Source organism: Gossypium arboreum, chromosome 11, assembly GCF_025698485.1.
Source record: "Gossypium arboreum isolate Shixiya-1 chromosome 11, ASM2569848v2, whole genome shotgun sequence".
Classification (NCBI taxonomy): domain Eukaryota; kingdom Viridiplantae; phylum Streptophyta; class Magnoliopsida; order Malvales; family Malvaceae; genus Gossypium; species Gossypium arboreum.
The window spans coordinates 95,743,120-95,765,745 of record NC_069080.1 but is presented as its reverse complement, the minus strand read 5'-3'; the positions used below and the strand labels follow the sequence as shown (position 1 = coordinate 95,765,745).

The 22,626-nt window shown below is 34.6% G+C and overlaps 1 protein-coding gene and 1 non-coding gene across 6 annotated transcripts in view; one reads left to right on the top strand and one right to left on the bottom strand.

Annotated features, from left to right (window-relative positions):
• The first annotated feature begins 1,764 nt into the window (after window positions 1-1,764).
• LOC108472742 (protein DETOXIFICATION 24-like) overlaps window positions 1,765-22,626 on the top strand; it is a 45,918-nt gene continuing 25,056 nt past the window's right edge. For 2 of the 5 annotated variants that reach the window (XR_008274573.1, XR_008274572.1), the window contains exons 1-6: window positions 1,765-2,215; window positions 2,328-2,869; window positions 2,959-3,045; window positions 3,118-3,174; window positions 3,264-3,502; window positions 6,523-6,662. Coding sequence is in view for 2 of the 5 variants with exons in the window: in XM_017774296.2 (XP_017629785.1) it covers window positions 1,964-2,215; window positions 2,328-2,869; window positions 2,959-3,045; window positions 3,118-3,174; window positions 3,264-3,502; window positions 4,652-4,770; window positions 5,089-5,265 (1,473 nt within the window). In the remaining 3 variants the exon portion in view is untranslated. Of the gene's footprint in view, window positions 2,216-2,327; window positions 2,870-2,958; window positions 3,046-3,117; window positions 3,175-3,263; window positions 3,503-4,651; window positions 4,771-5,088; window positions 5,369-6,522; window positions 6,663-7,095; window positions 7,444-22,626 lie in introns of those variants that run through there. The other 3 variants (XR_008274574.1, XM_017774296.2, XM_053022036.1) reach the window with 3 other exon arrangements.
• On the bottom strand, window positions 22,040-22,145 carry LOC128284452 (small nucleolar RNA R71). The gene has a single exon (XR_008274878.1). It is a non-coding gene; the product is annotated as a small nucleolar RNA R71 (small nucleolar RNA).

Sequence of the window (22,626 nt, the reverse complement as noted above, 5' to 3'; positions counted from 1 at the left end):
ATTGGGACACATGTGGAAAGAACATCCTGAATCTAGGATCCATTCGGACGTGAGCTTGGAGTTATCGCTCGCTGACACTTGCAAGAAATCATTACCGTTTTCATCCGCCAAATTAGCACCAGCTACATCTTCCTCGTTACTCTCAGCAGTTCTTTTATTTCGCAGTTTATAACAATCTGCTTTGACGTGACCTAACTTTTTACAATAGCGACACCTTTTGTCTCGTTTCTTTGATGCTACCAAAACGGAAGGTTGCCTATCTGCCTTGCTATCCAAACCAAACTTATTGTCGAGTTTGTCTCTACTCAACAAATGACCCTTCACATCTTCGAACGAGAGTTTGTCTCTGCCATAAATCAGGGTCTCCCTGAAAGACTTGTATGAAGGGGGTAAAGAGCACAATAATAGCATAGCCTCATCTTCATCTTCAATATGAACCTCAACATTCTTTAAATCATTTAAAAGAGTAATGAATTGACTAATGTGATCTCTAAGAACCTCATATTCGTTCATGCGAAACGTAAATAGACGTTGTTTCAACACTAAACGGTTAGCCAGAGACTTAGTCGCATAAAGAGTTTCTAACCTTTTCCACAAGGCGGATGAGGTTTTCTCCATCAATACCTCCTACAATACCGTATTTGCGAGGAACAACTTGATTGTATACAAAGCCTTTTCATCAAGCTCTTCCCATTCTATTTTATTTAGATTCTCAGGCTTTTTCTCGGTAACAACCTTTTTCAAACCTGATTGAACTAAAATTGCCATCATCCGAACTTGTCACAGATTGAAATTTGTCTCACCATCGAACTTCTCAATTTCAAACCTTGTTGTTGCCATCTCTGAACGGGCTGATCTATAAAAATTGAACTAGCCCTGATACCACTTGTTAGTATTTCGACCCGATTAAGCAACGAACAAGAAAATAGCGGAATAAATTGAGAAATTGAACACACAAATTTAACATGGAAAAACCCCTCCAAAGAGGATAAAAAACCACGGGCAAAGATAATTTTACTATAATGGAAAAAAAACGAAGAGTACAAAAGATGGAGATAAAAACTAAATCCTGAAAACCCGAAAACAAAGAGCCCACAAAACGTAAACACAATTCTCTAAATGTGTTATGAGTTCTAATCTCTAATGGGTATCTTTTCTAAGGTTATAAAAGAGCCTATTTATAAGCTAAATTCATAGATCAAATAATAATAAAATAATCTAAACTAATCAGTGTTTGATTGAAACAAGTAAACAGAGTTTAACTGAAAGATTATTTTTAAATTTGATTGAAAATAGGAATCATATTTAACAGACTTAAATAAATTTTTTTACATAGTTTAGTGACTTAAATGAAAACTTTCAAATATTTGAATAACTTTTTGTAACTTTTAAAATTAAGTAACAAAACATAAACTTATTAATAATTTACTGACTTTTAATATAATTTCTTTATTTTTATTATTGTTTTTAAGTTGACAGTATACAGAGGTATCAACTTTTCTGTTCATTTATATAAAGTTAACTTGTACACTAATAATGCAAACCTTTAATTTAAACTATCTTAAATGTTGTGCAGTTTGGTAGGTATGATTGTTAGCTAAAAATGTAACACATTAAATTATAGTATCATATACAAGATTGCATGGCCCATGGTCTCCAAGGAAACACTTAGAACATATCAAAGGAAATTGAATGTCTGTAACACTTTTTCCTCGATCTGTGGGTCCCATGTTTAAACAAGCCACCAGTCAACTACTCCCTTTCCTTTCTACATTTTCAACTTGGAGATGGAGTTGAACGAGACTGCGGGCATAATATTCCTTTTTGTAATCAAAAGCTAGTTTTGGTGGTAGGTACAGAAAAAGTTTTAAGTTGGCTGATAAAACCATTTCAAGTCCCCATTATTTTTAAACCAAGTCCAGTTGGCCTTAACAATTACTTATCTCTTCAAAACTAACTAGTCATGGATGAGAATTTGGAGCTGAGGTTTATTGCAGAACGCGACGAAGAAGAAGAGAAAAATGATCTGAAGAAAAGAGTTTGGGTTGAAACAAAGAAAATATGGAGGATTGCTTTCCCTTCAATGTTGGCTAGAGTCACTAGCTTTGGAATGATTATTGTCACACAATCGTTTCTCGGTCACATTGGGAGAGCCGAGCTTGCCACTTTTGCACTCATTCAAAGCATTTTCGTAAGGTTTATCAATGGTATTCTGGTTAGTAATTATCTATAGCTCTAATTAGTTAACTTATCATTCTGTTTTTATTTTTATTTTTATTAATGTATTTGATCGAATGCTCCCTAATTAGTTTCATGTAATTTGAAAGATAGGGATGTCGAGTGCGACTGAAACACTATGCGGGCAAGCATTTGGAGCAGAGCAATACCATATGATGGGGATATACCTGCAACGATCCTGGATTGTGGATGGCCTTATGGCGACGGTATCAGTCCCACTATTGGTTTTCGCTTCACCCATCTTCAAACTACTCGGGCAGGAAGAGGAGATTGCGGAAGCAGCTGGGAGTATATCTCTGTGGTTTATCCCAATGCTTTACCAGATGGTGTTTCAACTAACCATGCAAATGTACCTGCAAGCTCAGCTCAAAAACTTTATTGTTGGATGGCTAAGTGCTTTTTCATTTGCTCTTCACTTGTTATTGTCATGGGTCATGGTTTACAAGCTAAACTGGGGTGTTGCTGGGGCAATGGGTTCCTTGAATATATGTTGTTGGATTATGGTTGTAGGGGAGTTTGTGTTCATCTTTGGAGGTTGGTGCCCCAATACATGGAAAGGATTCTCCAAGGCTGCCTTGTTTGATTTATGGCCTATAATAAAACTGTCCATGGCCTCTGGCCTCATGATTTGGTAACGTATTATGATGCTTTCTCACATTGTTACTGCTTCTAGGATATACTTGACATGATATCAGAAAATGATTGGTTTGGAATTAACAGCTTAGAGTTGTGGTACACTGCCATTCTTGTGTTGCTTGCTGGATATATGAAAAATGCAACCATTGCCATTGGTGCATTCTCCATCTGGTAATTTAATTCTTTCATTTTCGTTTTTTTTTTCGCTCCAATATTATTCTAAGTAATCAAATTTCTCTGCAGCCTCAATTTCAATGCATGGGAATTTATGATCTGCCTAGGCTTATTTGGTGCAGCAATGTAATTTCTTTCTTTTCTCTATATACTGTTAATCCATAATATTTCTTCCCTTTAACCTCGTTTATCATATAAATTGTGTGTTTTTGCAGAGTTCGGGTTGCCAACGAATTAGGAAGAGGAAATGCAAAAGCATTGAAATTTGCAATAAAAACAATAATGAGTGAATCAATATGCATTGGAATGGTATTCTTTATATTGTGTTTAGGGTGTTGGCATCAAATTTCCTACTTGTTTACAAGCGATGAACAAGTTGCACAAGTCATATCATCTCTCTCAGATCTTCTTGCCCTCTCAGTCTTGTTCAATAGCTTTCAAGCAATATTAACTGGTAAGAACTAAAACTTATCCCATTCTATATATATATATATTTATATATATTTTTACTTCTATTTATATTTTCTTTTTTCGGGTTTTTCTCTCGAGACTTGACTTTTTTTTCTGTGTTTATGCTGAAATTTATTTATTTTATATCAATATTTATAAAATTTGTTTGTGTAATTCAGTATTAAATCTATGATTGTCGGTCTTACTCATTGATGAATCCACTACTAAAACATAAGAATGTTTTAAGTCCAACCAAAACTCTTTACTATCAGAATTTCACAACTATACTTTTATTATAAAATCTCTCCCTACAATAATTTCACCTAATAAAATTGTCATAACACTTTTCCATAGTACAATAAATCCTTTTGCATTAACAAAATATTTCGAAACTCTTAATAATAACATTCTCACTCTCCTTGAGATATTTATTAAAGAATGAAAGTTTCTATTTATAAGTTAATATATATAGTTGATTACTTCCGTTTCTTTGAAATAGGATAATATTTTTGCTTTATCTTTAACCAAAATAATCTTCGCTTTAATTATCTCTCCATATAAAAAAGCTTTCTTAATATCTTAAAATCTTTCTTAATTTCTTTTTCATATATTCATCACATTATTTTGATGCTTTATTTATTTTATAAACTCATTTAAACAATTACCAACACTATTGAATAAAACTTGTTGTCTCACCACATTACAATAGAAAATGCAACATGTGGTGCAACAATTCGCAATAACCGTGTATCTATAAATATTAACACACCAGCAATTCAAATTAAATTGAGCTGTCATTTTCGTGTTGTTTTCCAAAACCATGAGGTATAATTTTTGCGGAGTAAAAGCAATGAGTAGTTTGCCTATGTTTATATATATTGATATATTCAAGTATAAAGGATCCTATAAGATTAGGATATTTTGAAAATAGTACTTATTTAATAATTTAATATTATTTTAGTATTGTCATCTTGAAAAAAAATAAATTTAATATGATCTATTAAAATTTAGGATGAAAATACTAAAATGACATTAAATTATTAGAAATAGATGTAAATGTCATGATATCACAATTTCATATAATCTTTTTATAATTCAAATATTTTTTTAAAGAAGAAAGTTTAATAAGTAAAGTCTAAAATTAATGTTTCAGGTGTAGCAATTGGGGCTGGATTCCAAAGTATGGTAGCAATAGTCAACTTGGGATGTTATTATATTGTAGGATTACCCATTGGAGTTGTATTAGGTTATGTGTTGAATCTTCAAGTTACGGTAAGAATAATAAATATTGTTTTATATAAATTTATTATTTTTTAATTTTTAAAGTTAAAACAAGGAGTATTTTACTTCGGCAACATTATTTTACGTCAAAACTAATTTTGTGATTAAAATCATAGATTTATCAAATTTAAAAATAAATATTAATTTTAAGATTTGAAAGTTGAATTTTAGGAAACAATTTTAGTATCTTTAACAGAGGATTCAGATTATTGAAAATTTTATATGTTTTGAAAAGAAAAAGGAAAAGGATGATTATTTATTTATTTATTTATTTTAAAATTGTAAAGGATTTTATTGATGTTTTAATAGGGACTATGGATTGGATTGCTTAGTGGGGTGGCATTTCAAATCGTCATTCTTGGGTTCATAGTTTGGAGAATAAATTGGGATGAACAAGTTGAAAAGGCTTCTCAACGTCTCAACCGTTGGCTTATAAATGAAGAAAACAAAGAAGAACATAATAATCAAATTCAATGCCTATCTTAAGCTTAATTATAACTCAAGATTTTCATCTTGATGTTTAGTTGTTTCATCTACAACTTTCTTTTCTTAACTATGCTTTTGATGATTAGATTCTTTCTTTTCTTAACTATGCTTTTGATGATTAGATTGTTTAGAAAGTAATAATTTTAAGCCGAAATAAAAAAAATGTTGAACTATTATTAGAGTCCTAATATTATATACTAATATTTATTTTAATTCTATCATGATAAAAAAACTAATATACAAAAAAAACATTATTTGTTTTGCTCAAATAAACATGATATTTTAAAAAATTAAATATTTTTATTCATAAATGCTTTTAATTTTAACTAATATTTTTGGGAAAAAACCCAAATACCTAAGCAACAATGTTCTTTAAGATATTAAAATGTCAATATCAATTTCAACATTTTCCTTTTATATCTTTGATAGCTTTTTTCTCTTTAGGCAAAAAAAAACTTTGATATGTTAAAATAGTTTTAATCATCTAGTTAGAAATTTAAATTAAATATTTATAACTAATAAAATTCTAATATATGTCAAGTTAAAATATAGAAAAAGGCTAAATTCTATTATTAGTCTTTATATTATCCACAAATTTAGTTAATAATATAGTTCTATTTTTCAAATTTGAAATTTTAGGACTTAAATGATAGCTATTAAAATCATTGAACAATGCATTTGGTTAATGTAGACTTTCTAAATACTAAAAATATTTTATTGTTTGTTCAAGTAGACTTTTTAAAGGAAGAAATGGATAAAAGTTGGATATAGTTCTCTAGATTAAGAGTATGAAGATGGAGTCCAAAGGCTTTTCAATTTTGCTTTTGAAAATGGAAGTAAAGATATTTGATACGTTGCCCATGTGTAAGGTGTGCCAATATTGATTGGTTTGGTCGAGAAGTTGTCTATGAACACTTAAAATATGATGGTTTTCTCCTAGGTTACAATAGATCTTCTTCTAAGATTCTTCAATCTAGTTGTTTCAATTATCAGGTAGTTGAGTCTAGAAGGCAAGATGTTGTGTAAAGCATGGTACAGGATGCCTTTAACATGCACGATCATTTTTCTGAACTTGTTCTGAAGAATCCCCACCATCAAATGATATCTCTAAAGGTCAATTCAATCTAGAGTTGAATGGAGAAGCAACCAAGTTTTATAAGTTGCTTGATCAAAAAATTGTGGTACTTATATTTTTATTACTATATATTAATACTTATGATTAAATTAAGTTAACTATAACTTTTTTATATTATGTAGGAGATAGTTGAAAGAAGAATTCTTGATGTCCAATCTACTACATTGGAGGGGAATTCATTCTATAAAAGAAACTGAAAATCAAGTTCTTCTCAAAGTAGTTGAACAGGAAAGACCTAGACAAGTTTGTCATGTCAAGTCAGGTATGACGCCAACCTACTACTTTGGAAGTACCTACAAATGATATACTTCTTCACAAGCCATATATGAAGTTGATAAATTTAAAGATCACATAAAGAGATGAAAAACAAATTCGAAGTTGAACGAGAAGCAAACATAATAAAATGCAAAAAACTTTAGTCACAACTTCAAACAATTCTTGCTTTTATGTAACAACAACAATAGCAGTCTCAAAACCACCATCTTAGGTTTGTCATTTTTGTAACACCTTACACCCAATCTAGAAAGATGATAAGATATGGAATGCCACATTCTTTGCCAAAAGATTCAAACGATCATTTATACATTCAAAACATGTAAAATAAAAATAATAAACAAGAAAATAATCATTTTAGGCAATCATGGTTCATTACAAATGAAACTCAAGCTCAAATGAGCCTAAATTTGATGTTTCAGGGATAAATTTGATCAATCGAGAGTTAAGTCTCAACACTTATCGATGCAAGATTGTTGTCTCGAGACATAGGGTCCACATCTTGAGATTTACAACCCTTAGAGCCAAGGTTAGCTACTGACTTCAGATGTCTTGATGTCACACTTGGATTTCGTAAAGGACTCAAATTTAAAGGAATTTTGGAACTTAATTGAATGCATAGTAAGTTGGCGAACCCTATTAGGAATTTTGAGAAAATTTTGTGACTGTCGAGTAAATAGTTAAACTTCAATTCTGGTTTGGTTAAACTTCAATTCTGGTTTGGTTAGGATGGAATCGATTGGTTCCATAGTGGGAGATATAATGATTGTCGATGATTGGCTAGAAGATATTGGGAGACCGTATATAAGAGTTATATATAGGTGAAAGTGGACATTCTAGAAAAAAAGATCTTCTTCAATTCTGTCTGCAATTTTTTTCTTAATTGTGTTGTCTTCTTCGATTGTTATGAAGAAGAGGAGACCCAGGGGAGCTCTGCATGGAGCAAAATTTGTGATAATTGGAGTCTGGGAGTAGAGAAATCGAGTAATTGATAAGCTTTCTTAACCTTCTGTATTCAAGGATTCAAGGAAGGAGAAAATAAGGAATTCCTAATAAGTTTTTGTAAGGTAGGTTTTAGGTTTGAAGGTTTAAATGCCTTCGATTAACCAATATATGGTTGTCATGCTTAGCCACCAGGATGAAGGAGACTCTAGCGTTGGGACAAGCTAAGCTAACAAGGAAAAAGAATTTAAGATGAGTTTTTGTACCTTGCCTTTGGGTGATATATGATGTTATGCTACTTGCATGAACCATGTTGGGTATGTATTGAGTTTGCCTAAGTTCATAGTGTGTATGTACTTAATGAAAGAGTATGTTGTGTGTGCACAATAATGTGAGCTCTTGCTAGTTTGTCTGCTTACTGTTTTATGGTCGTTAATTGATGATTAGTTAACTAGCATATTATATGTATAATGATGAGTTGTATGATATGCTTGAGTAATATACGCGGAGTATGGAGGAAATTTACCTCAACGGGGTAGTTGAAGTTAGGAATAATTGGAGTATTAGAGGAATGGGCAAATTAAAATAGGAATTCCAAAGAAATTAGTTGGCATCATGGAGTGGTTAGTTATTTGGTCACTAGAACGACACTGTAACACCCCTAACCCGTATCCATCGCCGGAGGGGTAAGGAATATTACCAAACAAGCACAAAAATTCATTTGACAATATTCAGGTAATTTCCGATAGCATACCTTTGAATTTGAATTTCGTTTATACAATAGGCAAAGCAATCTTCTCAATTTAAATAGTACATTAATTCATTCCTAAGTTTAATTCACATCAAAACATTTAAAACATTAATCGATTATCATACACATATACACATTAATTATGTGGAGCGTATATAATAACTTAACAAGCCATTTTCGCATGGCTATACATATATACATCACCAAAAAGATACGTAATTAACATCAAAAGTCAATCCTATACATGCCATTATCAATGTTCATTTACAAGAGTACCGAAAGGTTTAGATAGCGTGGGACGACTTGACTTTGGATCTCCAGAGTGCGATAGTTCACGAACAAAATCTATAAAGCAGGAATTAAGGCAAAAAGAGTAAGCATTTCAATGCTTAGTAAGTCTTAAGTAATGAAATCATTTATAACTAAAGCATAGCATTCATAAAGCTCATCACCTTTCTGACTAAATGTAGTCATGATTAAATATACCACTATTGTTCATACATGTCATCTTAAATTTCTCCTTAAACATGAATTCGTATCATGTAGATAATCTCTTTTTACCCAGCTAACCTCATAATTAGGCCGAATACATCTAATTCGATTACAAGGCTAAATAAATGCAAATACGCAAAATCACATACTTACGTTACTTCACACTTCAACCCATATACTTACATGCTCATAGTCAATCGAACTTAATTTCAATGTATATCTGATTGCATACCGATCATCTTAGGGTTGTAAGCACATCAATAGAAATTATTACGACAAGATCGCACATTTCCAACCCAATTGCCTTGAGTTTAGCCGGATATAACAACCAAGACGAATGCCTTCGGGACTTAACCGGATATAACAACCAAGCACGAATGCCTTGGGACTTAACCGGATATAATGCTCAATTGTCATGCACAAAATATATTTATATTATAAATCATTAACAATTCATTTACATTATTAGATCACAAACACAACATGATTATCCATCATTCCATTTTAAACTTAATAGCTCATACAAATAACATGATTCCGTTTCGCTACTCTACATGATTTTCTATAACCATTCGACTACAAGCCGATGCACTACCTATTTATTTCAATATGTAAATCAAGAGAAACCATTAGGTCACAATTTATTTATTATGCTATATATATAAATATATAACATTATTTAATCAAATCATAAGCTAAGTTCCATTACTCAAAGACTTACCTCGAGTATATTTGAACAGTTACGGATAGGTTACTCGATTGCTTTCTCCTTTCCTTTATCTGATTTCGATCCCCTTAGCTCTTGAGCTTCCTTAGGTTTCAAATGGCCGAATGTTTGCTCCCCCTTTTTCTCTCTTTTGGTTCAGCTAAGAAGAACAAAGCTGAGACTTTGTTTTCTTCACCATTCTTTCTATTATTATTTTCATTTTATTCATCTATATTATAAAATATAAAGCCATTAACTAATAATTAATACATATTTTTATATATCACTTCATCATGGCCGGCCACTACTTGTCAAAAATGGATATTTGACATGCAAACCCATCCTTTTTCTAACATGCATTATTAAACCACTTTGAGATTAACCTATCATCTTTCACATTTATTTCACATGAGTCCTATTTAATAAATTTCACATACAAGTGATAAAATTAAAGCATGAAACTTTCACACATGCCTTTTTACATACAATAAGCACAAAATTTAACGGTTAATATTTTTTTACGACTCGGTTTTGTGGTCCCGAAACCATTTTCTGACTAAGGTCAAATTAGGGTTGTCACAATTCTCCCCCACTTAAGAAATTTTCGTCCCCGAAAATCTTACCAGTAAATAGATTTGGGTATCGTTCTTTCATAGTTTTGTTAGGGAAATCTTCAATCCCGTGCTTGAGCCATAACACCTTTACTAACGAAACCAGTTTATTTCGCAACTCTTTCACCTCGCTAGCTAGGATACGAATCGGTTCTTCTTCATAACTCAAATCAGATTGTATTTCAACCTCTGATGGATTAATTATGTGCGATGGATCAGATCTATAACGTCGAAGCATCGAGACATGAAAAACATTATGAATCTTTTCAAGTTCAGGGGGCAAAATCAATCTGTATGCGACTGGTCCAATTCGTTCGGATATTTCATATGGCCCGATGAACCTCGGACTCAATTTGCCCTTACGGCCAAATCTGAACACCTTTTTCCAAGGTGTAACTTTAAGAAACACTTTGTCTCCAACCTGATATTCAATGTCTCTTCGTTTTAAATCCGCATACTATTTTTGACGATCTGAAGCTGTTTTCAAACTTCCACGAATTACTTTTACTTTCTGCTCAGCATCTATAATCAAATCAACCCCGAAGATTTTACTTTCACTAAGCTCAGTCCAAAACAACGGTGTACGGCATTTACGACCGTACAAAGCCTCGTAAGGTGCCATCTTAATGCTTGATTGAAAACTATTGTTGTATGCGAATTCAACCAAAGGTAAATATCGTTCCCATGAACCACTAAACTCAAGGATGCAACATCTCAACATATCCTCGAGTATCAGAATTATCCGCTCGGATTGACCATCAGTCTGGGGATGAAAAGCAGTGCTAAAATGCAACTTGGTACCCAAAGCTTCTTGCAATTTCTTCCTAAATCGTGATGTGAATCTCAGATCTCTATCCGACACAATAGAAATAGGTACCCCATGTAACCTTACAATCTGAGAAATGTACAATTCAGCTAGTTTGTCCAGTGAATAATCTGTACGTACAGGAATAAAATGAGTCGACTTTGTCAATCTATCAACAACGACCCAAATCGCATCTTTCTTACTTGGCGATAATGGCAACCCAGATACAAAATCCATCATAATTCGATCCCATTTCCATTCAGGTATCAAGATTGGCTGAAGTAACCCCGAAGGCACTTGGTGTTCTGCTTTCACTTGTTGACATATCAAACATTTCGAAACAAAATAAAAATTTTCTCGTTTCATACTAGGCACCAAAACTGACGTCTCAGATCATTGTACATTTTCGTACTCCCCGGGTGAACTGACATTCGGCTACTATGAGCCTCGCTCAAAATTACTGAAATAAGTTCCGACTTTCTTGGAATACACAATCAAATTCTGAACCTCAGGCAATCATTGTCGTCGATTTGAAACTCTGATTCAACATTTGAGACACATTCGGTTCGTTTTATAATCAATTCTTCATCGACTTTCTGAGCTTTACGAATTCTTCTACTAACACATTATCGGATGACACGGACAGATGTACATTCATCGCTCGCAAAGTAAACAGTGATTTATGACTTAAAGCATCGGCAACTACGTTAGCCTTTCACGGGTGATAATCAATGATAAGCTCGTAGTCTTTCAACAACTCAAGCCAATGTCTTTGTCGTAGATTCAAATCTCTTTGAGTCATCAAATATTTGAGGCTTTTGTGATCCGAATACACATGACACTTCTCTCCAAACAAGTAATGTCGCCAGATTTTTAAAGCGAATACGATGGCAGCTAATTCGAGATCATGGGTTGGATAGTTTTTCTCATGTGGCTTTAATTGCCTCGACGCGTAAGCTACAACTCGACCTTCTTGCATCAACACACAGCCCAGCCCAAGTAAGAATGCATCGCTGTAAATGACAAACTTTTTACCAGATTCAGGCTGCACTAGCACTGGAGCTTCAGTCAGATAGGTTCTTAGTTGGTCGAAACTTTTCTGGCACTTTTCTGACCATTCGAACTTAACATCTTTTCAAGTAACCGTCATTGGTGTAGCTATCATTGAAAAACCTTTACAAACCGTCAGTAATGTAAGCAAGTCCCAAAAGCTCGAACTTCATAACATTTCTAGGAGGCTTCCAATCAAGTATGGCTGATATTTTACTTGGATCAACCCTAATACCCGATGCAGATACTACATGCCCCAAAAAGCTAACTTCTTTCAACCAGAATTCACACTTACTGAACTTAGCATATAACAGCTTGTCCCATAAAATCTGCAACACTAATCTCAGGTGCTCGGCATGTTCGGTTTCATCTCGTGAATAAATCAAGATGTCATCTATAAACACAACTACAAACCGGTCCAAATATTGTCTGAAAATTTGATTCATCAAGTCCAAATACCGGAGGGGCATTAGTGAGCCCAAATGGCATTACTAAGAACTCGTAGTGACCGTATCTCGTTCTGAAAGCAGTTTTGGGTATATATCTGAGTCTCGAACTCGTAACTGATAATAACCCGATCTCAAATCTATCTTTGTAAACACTGAGGCTCCTTTCAGCTGATCAAACAAATCATCAATACGTGGTAATGAATATTTATTCTTTATGGTCACTTTATTCAATTGACGATAGTCGATGCACATTCTCATGGTTCCGTCTTTCTTTTTCACAAACAATACTGGTGCACCCTATGGTGAAAAACTCGGTCGAGCGAAACCTCTATCCGTCAACTCTTGCAACTGAGCTTTCAATTCCTTTAATTCGGTTGGTGCCATACGATACGGAGCTATTGAAATCGGTGTAGTCCCAGATACAAGTTTAATGCCAAACTCTACTTCCCGAACAGGTGGCAACCCCAGTAATTCTTCGGGAAAAACATCCGAATATTCACAAACCACTGGCACTAATTCAAGCTTCTTTTCTAATTCCTTACTATCAAGTACGTACGCAAGATACGCTTCACACCCCTTTCTTACATATTTTTGAGCCGACATCGAGGATATTATTATTGCTGACAATTCGTTCAAATCAGTAGACTCAACTCGGATTACCTCCTTATTTGTACATCTCAAATCAATGATCTTACTTTTGCAATTCACCACTGCATCATGTACGGTCAACCAATCCATACCGAGGATAACATCAAATTCATCAAACGGTAAAAGCATCAAATCAGCTGGAAAACAGGAACCTCGAATTATTAAGGGGCATTTCTTACACACCTTATCGACAAGCACATATTGACCCAAGGGATTTGACACCCTAATAACAAATTCAGTAGACTCAATAGGTAAAGTCTTACTGGATGCAAAAGTCTCACATATATAAGAATGAGTAGAACCAGGGTCAATCAAAGCAATCACATCAGTATCAAAGAGAGTGAAAGTACCGGTAATAACATCAGGCGAAGAAGCATCCTCGCGTGCACGTATAGCATAAGCTCTAGCAGGAGCACGAGCCTCAGATCTTGTCGTAGCATCTCTAGACCCTCTCTGACCGCTACTAGCATTCCTCGCATTCCTCAATGGTCTACCTCGAGCTATAGTAGTACCCGGTTTCCCACTCTAATTCACATTTTGTTCTGACAACTTTGGGCAGTCTTTGATGAAATGATCGGGTGATCCGCATCTATAACAAGAATGATCATGAAATCTACAACTCCTCGAATGCCATTTTCCACAAAATCTGCACTCGATCCTATCTCTTCGATCATTTCCAACACTGGCAACTGAGGTGACTCGCGTACTCATAGGAGGTCGATCACGGTCTCGTTTGGAAAAACCTGTAATGTTCTTAGATCGACCAAAATCATCTCAAAATTTCTTCGATGATTGCTGAAAAGGCTTTCCCGAAGATCTTTTATGAAACTCTCTAGTTCCAACATCAGCTTTCTTTTTTTCATTACTAAGCTCCTCGGCTTTGCAAGCTCGCTCAACTAGTACCACGAACTCTCTGATTTCAAGAATACCAACAAACATTTTAATATCTTCATTTAACCTGTCTTCAAAGCGTTTACATAATAGCCTCAGACGATACACATTCCGAGCATATCGCTAAGTCGGACGAACTTCCTTTCATATTCAGTAACTGACATGGAACCTTGTTTAAGTTCAAGAAATTCTTTCCGCTTCTGATCGATGAACCTCTGACTAATATATATTTTTTGAAATTCAGTTTGGAAGAACTCCCACGTCACCCGCTCTCTGGGTACAACAGAAACCAATGTATTCCACCAATAATAGGCGGAATCACGTAGCAAAGATATAGCACACTTTAGACATTCATCGGGTGTGCAAGATAGTTCATCAAGTACTCGAATAGTATTGTCCAACCAAAATTCAGCTTGCTCAGCATCATCACAGTCTGTAGCTTTAAATTCAGTAGCCCCGTGCTTTCGAATTCTGTCAACCGTGGGCTTGTTCAACCTCATCTGATCAATTACAAGAGGTATCGTGGGTGCAGGGGGTATATTTGTTGGAAATGGGGGTTGTGGAGTAGTCGCATTAGTTCGAATGTATTGGTTAAACCAATCATTCATCATGTTATAAAAGGCTTGTCTAGCCTCGTCATTTTGATTGCTCGCTATAGGTTGAGAGTCTATCGGTGCGGTCCCGTGTGTAGGAGCAGGCGCTACACTCTCAATATCATCAGCTATCACTCGATCGGGATCCATTACTATACAAAATAAAACATTTTTAATTGTTAGAAATCACCACACCACACTATCGTATTAACACATAATGGCATGTATAGCTAGACCCAAACGTTTTACGGTAGTCCTAGAATCGACTAAACCGTAGCTCTGATACCAATAAAATGTAATACCCTTAACCCGTATCCGTCGCCGGAGGGGTAAGGATTATTACCAAACAAGCACAAAAATTCATTTGACAATATTCAGGTAATTTCCGATAGCATACCTTTGAATTCGAATTTCGTTTATACAATATACAAAGCAATCTTCTCAATTTAAATAGTACATTAATTCATTCCTAAGTTTAATTCACATCAAAACATTTAAAACATTAATCGATTATCATCCACACATACACATTAATTATGTGGAGCGCATATAATAACTTAACAAGCCATTTTCGCATGGCTATACATATATACATCACCAAAAAGACACGTAATTAACATCAAAAGTCAATCCTATACATGCCATTATCAAGGTTCATTTACAATAGTACTGAAAGGTTTAGATAGCGTGGACGACTTCGACTTTGGATCTCCCGAGTCCGATAGTTCACGAACAAAATCTATAAAGCAGGGAATTAAGGCAAAAAGAGTAAGCATTTCGATGCTTAGTAAGTCTTAAGTAATGAAATCATTTATAACTAAAGCATAGCATTCATAAGGCTCATCACCTTTCTGACTAAATGTAGTCATGATTAAATATACCACTATTGTTCATACATGTCATCTTAAATTTCTCCTTAAACACGAATTCGTATCATGTAGATAATCTCTTTTTACCCAGCTAACCTCATAATTAGGCCGAATACATCTAATTCGATTACAAGGCTAAATAAATGCAAATCATAAAATCACATACTTATGTTACTTCACACTTCAACCCATATACTTACATGCTTATAGTCAATCTTAACTTAATTTCAATGTATATACGGTGCATACCTGATCATCTTAGGGTTGTAAGCACATCAATAGAAATTATTACGACAAGATCGCACTTTTCCAACCTAATTGCCTTCGGAATTTAGCTCGGATATAACAACCAGCACGAATGCCTTCGGGACTTATCCCGGAAATAACAACCAGAACAAATGCCTTCGGGACTTAGCCCGGATATAACAACCAAAGACGAATGCCTTGAGACTTAACCGGATATAACAACCAGCACGAATGCCTTGGGACTTAACCGGATATAACAACCAAAGACGAATGCCTTGGGACTTAACGGATATGATCCTCAATTGTCATGCACAAAATATATTTATATTATAAATCATTAACAATTCATTTACATTATTAGATCACAAACACAACATGATTATCCATTATTCCATTTTCGGCTCAATAGCTCATACAAATAACACGATTCCGTTTTGCTACTCTACATTATTTTTTATAACCATTCAACTACAAGCCGATGCACTACCTATTTATTTCAATATGTAAATCAAGAGAAACCATTAGGTCACAATTTATTTATTATGCTATATATATATAAATATATAACATTATTTAATCAAATCATAAGCTAAGTTCCATTACTCAAAGACTTACCTCGAGTATATTTGAACAGTTATGGATAGGCTGCTCGATTGCTTTCTCCTTTCCTTTATCTGATTTCGATCCCCTTAGCTCTTGAGCTTCCTTAGGTTTCAAATGGCCGAATGTTTGCTCCCCCTTTTTCTCTCTTTAGGTTCGGCTATGAAGAACAAAGTTGAGACTTTGTTTTCTTCACCATTCTTTCTATTATTATTTTCATTTTATTCATCTATATTATAAAATATAAAGCCATTAACTAATAATTAATACATATTTTTATATATCACTTCATCATGGCCGGCCACTACTTGTCAAAAATGGATATTTGACATGCAAACCCATCCTTTTTCTAACATGCATTATTAAACCACTTTGAGATTAACCTATCATCTTTCACATTATTTCACATGAGTCCTATTTAATAAATTTCATATACAAATGATAAAATTAAAGCATGAAACTTTCACACATGCCTTTTTACATACAATAAGCACAAAATTTAACGGTTAATATTTTTTTACGACTCGATTTTGTGGTCCCGAAACCACTTTCCGACTAAGGTCAAATTAGGGCTGTCACAATTCTCCCCCATGATGGTTACCAACTGGTGCTTCTGGGTGACACAGTGATGACGGTATACATACTCTACAGAGTGACACCTTGAAGGAGGTTTAAAGACTCTCGGAGTCAGTAAACTCGGGAGAGTCTGCTAGGATAATAAACATTGGGTTACCTTTGTGTAAGACCATAGCTTGTCTGTGGCAACAAATTAAGTCCGTCAGAATGGCGAACTAAGAATCTACTAGGGCAAGAAAAGGGGAAATCACCATAGGACTCGTGTGGTGAGTAGCATAATAGGATGAGTTGGTGCACCCAAGAACATGGTTAAACGGACTAGTTAGGCAATTTGCCAAAGTATTACGGAAATGAGGAAATGGATCTATAAAGCCTTAACAAAGCGGAGGTAATAGATGAGATAATCTACTTGAGATATGTAGTAACCGTTATTATTAGTTCACTAGTGGTTGGCAAGAAATGGGTCTATGAAGCAGATGCTTAACCAAACGTTTTGAGCGATAAGTCAACCAGTGACTTACCAAAAAAGACGATGCTAGCTTAAGATCTTATAACGTGAGGGAAAACCGTAGGGACCATCAATCAACAAGGAGGACTAATTTAATTAGGAGCCTATCAAGACTATATAGCAGAGAGGACCATGTGGGACTACCAAAGATGGACTTTGTCAAGGGATACATGGGTAGGAAGTAGTCTGCTAGGAACCGTTTACTAAATTAAAGTACCTTTAAGATTGATCTAAGGTAAATCAATACTTGAGGGTTGCAATGGTGGTTGCAAGTCCTCTAGGAATAGAGGTAACAGGCCGATCAACCATGTATCATATTCGGGTCTACGATTGAGAATTTAGAATAGGACCTTTGTTAGGAAAAATGACTAACATGGGCTAAGACAAACTTACGATTGAATTAGTACAACAACTACGTACGGATCTCAATGTGGGTTAACAAGGTCAAGTAAGGGATCTGTAGTTAGAATGAATTCTTAGATAATTTCCCATAGGTTACGCCAGTTTGATATGGAGAAAATGGTTATCTATGTTAAGATAGATTCACGAAGAGTATCAAATGGTTTTGTCTGCCAATGTTAACTTAGAGAGAGAGAGAGAGAGAGAGAGAGAAAGAAAGGCATTTCCATGTCGAGGTATTTGTGCATTATCCTCTAGAATCCAAGAAGTTTAATTTTGTGTATAGTATATCACCATCTTAAATTTGAAGTTGTGTTCTATGAAAAATTTACGTGTAAGCCTCACTAAGTTCTTCCAAACTTATAAAGTTTACTACTTGGTTGCAATGTAGATCAAGGCTAAGAAATCAAGAGAAGGGACTAAGCTAGACTCTGCCAAAACGAAAAGTTGGGCACGATATATGTAACATGTATATAGAGAGGCACCCTTAGAGGCTACGCCTCTAGGTTTAAGTTGATTACATTGTATTCAAAATTTATTTACAATTTATAAATTGTTATTGGAAATTAGAATTGTAAGTACTTATCAATAGTTCAAAATGAGATTTAATATAGTTACATTTGAAACTTAAGCGTTTAAGCATGTAATGTAATCAGAATAAAAAATACTACTAAGTTAATTAGGTCAGCGCATCATTCGATATTCAGACCTACTGATTGGGTCGTGTATAGGGTGTTACAATTTAGTGGTATCAGAGTCCTGGTTTGCCGATCCTTTGGACATAGGAAGTTAAAGAATAACCCCTATATGCATGTTACAGTAAAATTGTCTTAGTCCCTTAGTGTTGTTAAAAGTTAATAAATGTAACGAGGATAAGTGCATGATTGGTGATAATTTACTGGGGATAATAGGAAGATAAGTTAGTGAAGTGAGAATAAAAGACTAGGAAAGTGAAGGATGGTAATTTTCATTAATTAAGGGAATTAGTACAAGCACAAAGATGATCAAGCATTGGCCCCAGTCGGTGGATCAACAACCTTTTGTGTCCTCCTCCCATTTATCATTGGCTTCCTTAATAGGGGCAAAAGTGTTTGGCTCAGGCTCTGAAAAGTAAAAGAGGTCATCAAACTCCCTCCACCTCTTCTAGAACTCTTCTCATGTAGCCTTAGAGGGATTTATCGCATCAAAGGCTAAGTTAGTGTTGGTGAACTAGCGCAAGTAGTAGAACTTCACTTGGCTCACGTCGAATGGACTCACAAGAACTTGGGCATAGAGGATATGGTTAGATCTCAACTTAGGAATGTAATTTTGTATTCTCATTTTGGTTTCAATCTTATATCACTCTAAGGCTTTGTTGTTTCCCTTCTAAACCCTCTCTAAGTTTTCTAGTTGACGTTCCTCTAGTAACTTGATCTAGCTTTCTAGTTGGCGTGCCCAATCCTCAGATTCAAATTTTAAGGAGTTTTACATAGACTCCCAGTGGAGATAGACTTGGAGAAATCTTGAGTTTGGTAGGCTACAATCTCTTGTGTTTGGCAGAGCTAGTCTAGTTCTTGATCTTGAAAAGCTAGGGTCATTTCTAATTAAGTCCATTTAGCTTCACTTCCACTACATTGTTCATGGAGGTCCCAACCAAGCATGGCATATTCCTCTATCATAATTTTGTAGAAGTCAACCAATTCCAAGATTACATTTTTTAGCTCTTGGGGTAGACCTCTTTCCCACCGTTGGTTGATTTTTGTTGGGGAGAAGGGATGTTAACCTCGATAAAAAGGTCCCCCTATTGGAATAGTTAGGATGCCCTGCTAGAAGAAGAGGGATGTTGCCTTGATTTAGATAGATGGTGGTGTAGAAATGGCAGTGTGGGGAGCGAACTCATCAGGCAAACCTTAGGCGAAGGGAGTCAAGTTCACTGGAGTGGCGGATACCATCTAAATCTCAAAACGAGAAGGGACGACAGGCGGAGTAAGCTTCCTCTTGGAACTAACTAGTTTCTTGCCTTGTTGATCTGCCGTAAGTTGGTGTAGCAAATTAAACTAGTTTTCATACTTGAGGAGCTTGAATATAAGCACTTTTATTATGTTTTAGTTAAGTTTTTATATTTCAGTTTAAATTCAATAAAAAGTGTATTTTTTCTTTTTATTAACCTTAAGGCCGAAGGAGGCCTAAAGGCAAGTTAATGTACCTAGTAAGTGTGTAGGAAACCATTCAAGGGCATAGAAACTCAAGATTAATCGTTGTGTTGCAACACGGGAAGTTTGATATCAAAACATAGGGAGTAGAATGCCAGAATTACAATATTACCTTTGGTTTCGTGACACAACCATGTGATGTCGCAAAACACCCTTGAAGTTACCCTTGAACCATGCATATTGCCTTCGATGTCACGACATAAAGATTAGGGTGTCACAACATCATCCTTGTATGAGGAATACTTACAAGTTAAAGGTGTTTTGGTCTGTATAATGAAGAGTCAACACGAGAACGGTAACTGACTTAGGGTTGAGGATGATAACAAGTCTAACTCCATAAATAGGCTTTTAAAACACTTGTTTAGGGATAAATTTTCATACTTTCAGATTTTTTTTGTAATTTACTTTTCATTTGTTCTTTCTTTTAGGCTTTAGGTTTTTTTTAGTTTATTTCTTTTAGTGTTCTTCAGAGAACTTACTTTGTAGATGAGATTGACTCTTGAGGATTTCTAGTGCTTCAATTATTGAATAGAAAATAAGATTCTCTAAACTCTACTCTTTTCTTATTCTTTATGCATATCTTTTACATTAAGTTTACAATGTTTATTGATTTCATAAGGAACTAATCCTCTTATGGGGCATTAGAGACTAGAGGTGTGATTAACTAATTACTATGTAGGGTTCTCTTAATGGATCAACTATTTGGGAGTGGAAAAACTTAAACCTTAGGCTTGAAAACCCTAGGAAGTTATTTAGGTGGGAATTAACCCAAAATTGGGATGACCTATCTGTGAACACCTTAGCCTCAAACCAATCTAAACTGTGAGGTTGAGAGATAATTAGTTCTTGCCGACTCATTTGTTTAGTGGATGATCTAGAGATCTGCTAGGGTAATGACTAGTTGATTAAATAGAAACCCGAAATAGAAATCAATTATGACCACCAAAGTAAGCTAATCACCCATAGCTAGAATTGATCAAGTTTATAAATCAGTTTTCCAAGCTTATTTTATTTATGTTTTTTTCATTCTTTTAATTTATAAAAACCAAAAACCTTCATTTATGTTATGTTGTAATATAGTTTATTTAAATTACTAATTAGATCTATTTACGTTCAGGTTAAACTTAGTTTAGTACTAGCCTCCATTGGGTACGATCCTCAGAATACTCATCTATTCTATTGTAAAACTATATTACAACCTGACCGTATACTTACGACCACTGCCTCTATATTTCATATCTTTTTGTTATAGTATTCACACTCTGGATGTAGTACGTTTGGAGGCGGTCAAGTTGTTGGCGATGTTGTTGGCGAGGCAACTTTACTAATTGATTTTAATTTTTACATTCTAATAGAATAATTAGGAAATTTAAAAATTATAGATAAAACTTTTATTTTACTTTTACTAACATCTTTTATCTTTTTTGTTTCTGATTTCAGTATATGATTCATAATAGAGGCACGCCTATGGAGCTAGCTACTGATCTAGAGAAAATAATCCGTATAAATCATCAATAGCAATAGCAACAACAACCGATACAAAACCAACCACCTGTTGTAGACAATTTACCATGCAATAATTTTTTGTTTGACAAGATTAACAATAATAACCCATAGGACTTACCACCACCACCATAACTACCTTCAAAAATACCTATGGTGTGTAACGAAAGAACCCTAAGGGACTATACGCTACCAAATCCGGAGATGGTTCATAGAAGTATCACAAGGCCGACCATCACGACTAGTAACTTTAAGATAAAACAAGCCATGATCCAGATGATGCAAAATAATCTGCAGCTTAGAGGCACAATGATGAATGACCCAAATTAACACTTAATATAGTTCCTTCAACTTTGTGATTCATTTAAATATAAGGGGGTCATTGATGATGCTATTCGTCTTCAATTTTTCCCCTTCTTCTTAATTGATAATGCGTTTACTTAGTTAGATTTGCAGGCACTAGGATTTATCATGACATGGGATGAACTTGTAGGAAAATTTCTACACAAGTTCTTTCCTATTAGCAAGATGGCCCAACCGAGGAGAGAGATCGCAACGTTCAAATAGTTAGAAGGAAAAAGCTTTCACGAAGCTTAGGAGCATTTTAAAACACTGATAGAAAGATGCCCACATCATGGATTGCCTGAGTGGTTGATAATGGAAATGTTCTATAATAGGTTGGATGTGCATGTACGTTCAGGACTAGATGGAGCGACAAAAGAAGCCCTAATGAACAGAACATATGAAGATGCGTATGAGTTGATATAAAATATGGCGATGAATTCCTACCAGTAGTCAATTGAACGTTATACATATGACCAAAAACCCTTTACGGTAAAATTTGTCGAGGAGGATGATCTATATCAACAAATTTTGGACAAACTCAGCTGCACAGAGTCCTTATCCAGTGCATCATCTATATATAGAGGAGACAAATCTCTCATCCATTACATTAATAATCCAATCAAGGATGTTAACTGCGTTGGGAATAAGGGTGTAAACCTTTATTCAAACACTTATAATCCCAACTAGAGAGATTACCCAAACATAAGATAGGGCGAAAACTAAGGAAGAGGTAATAGTATGCAACCAATTAAAAATACTAATTATCAACCTCCTTAC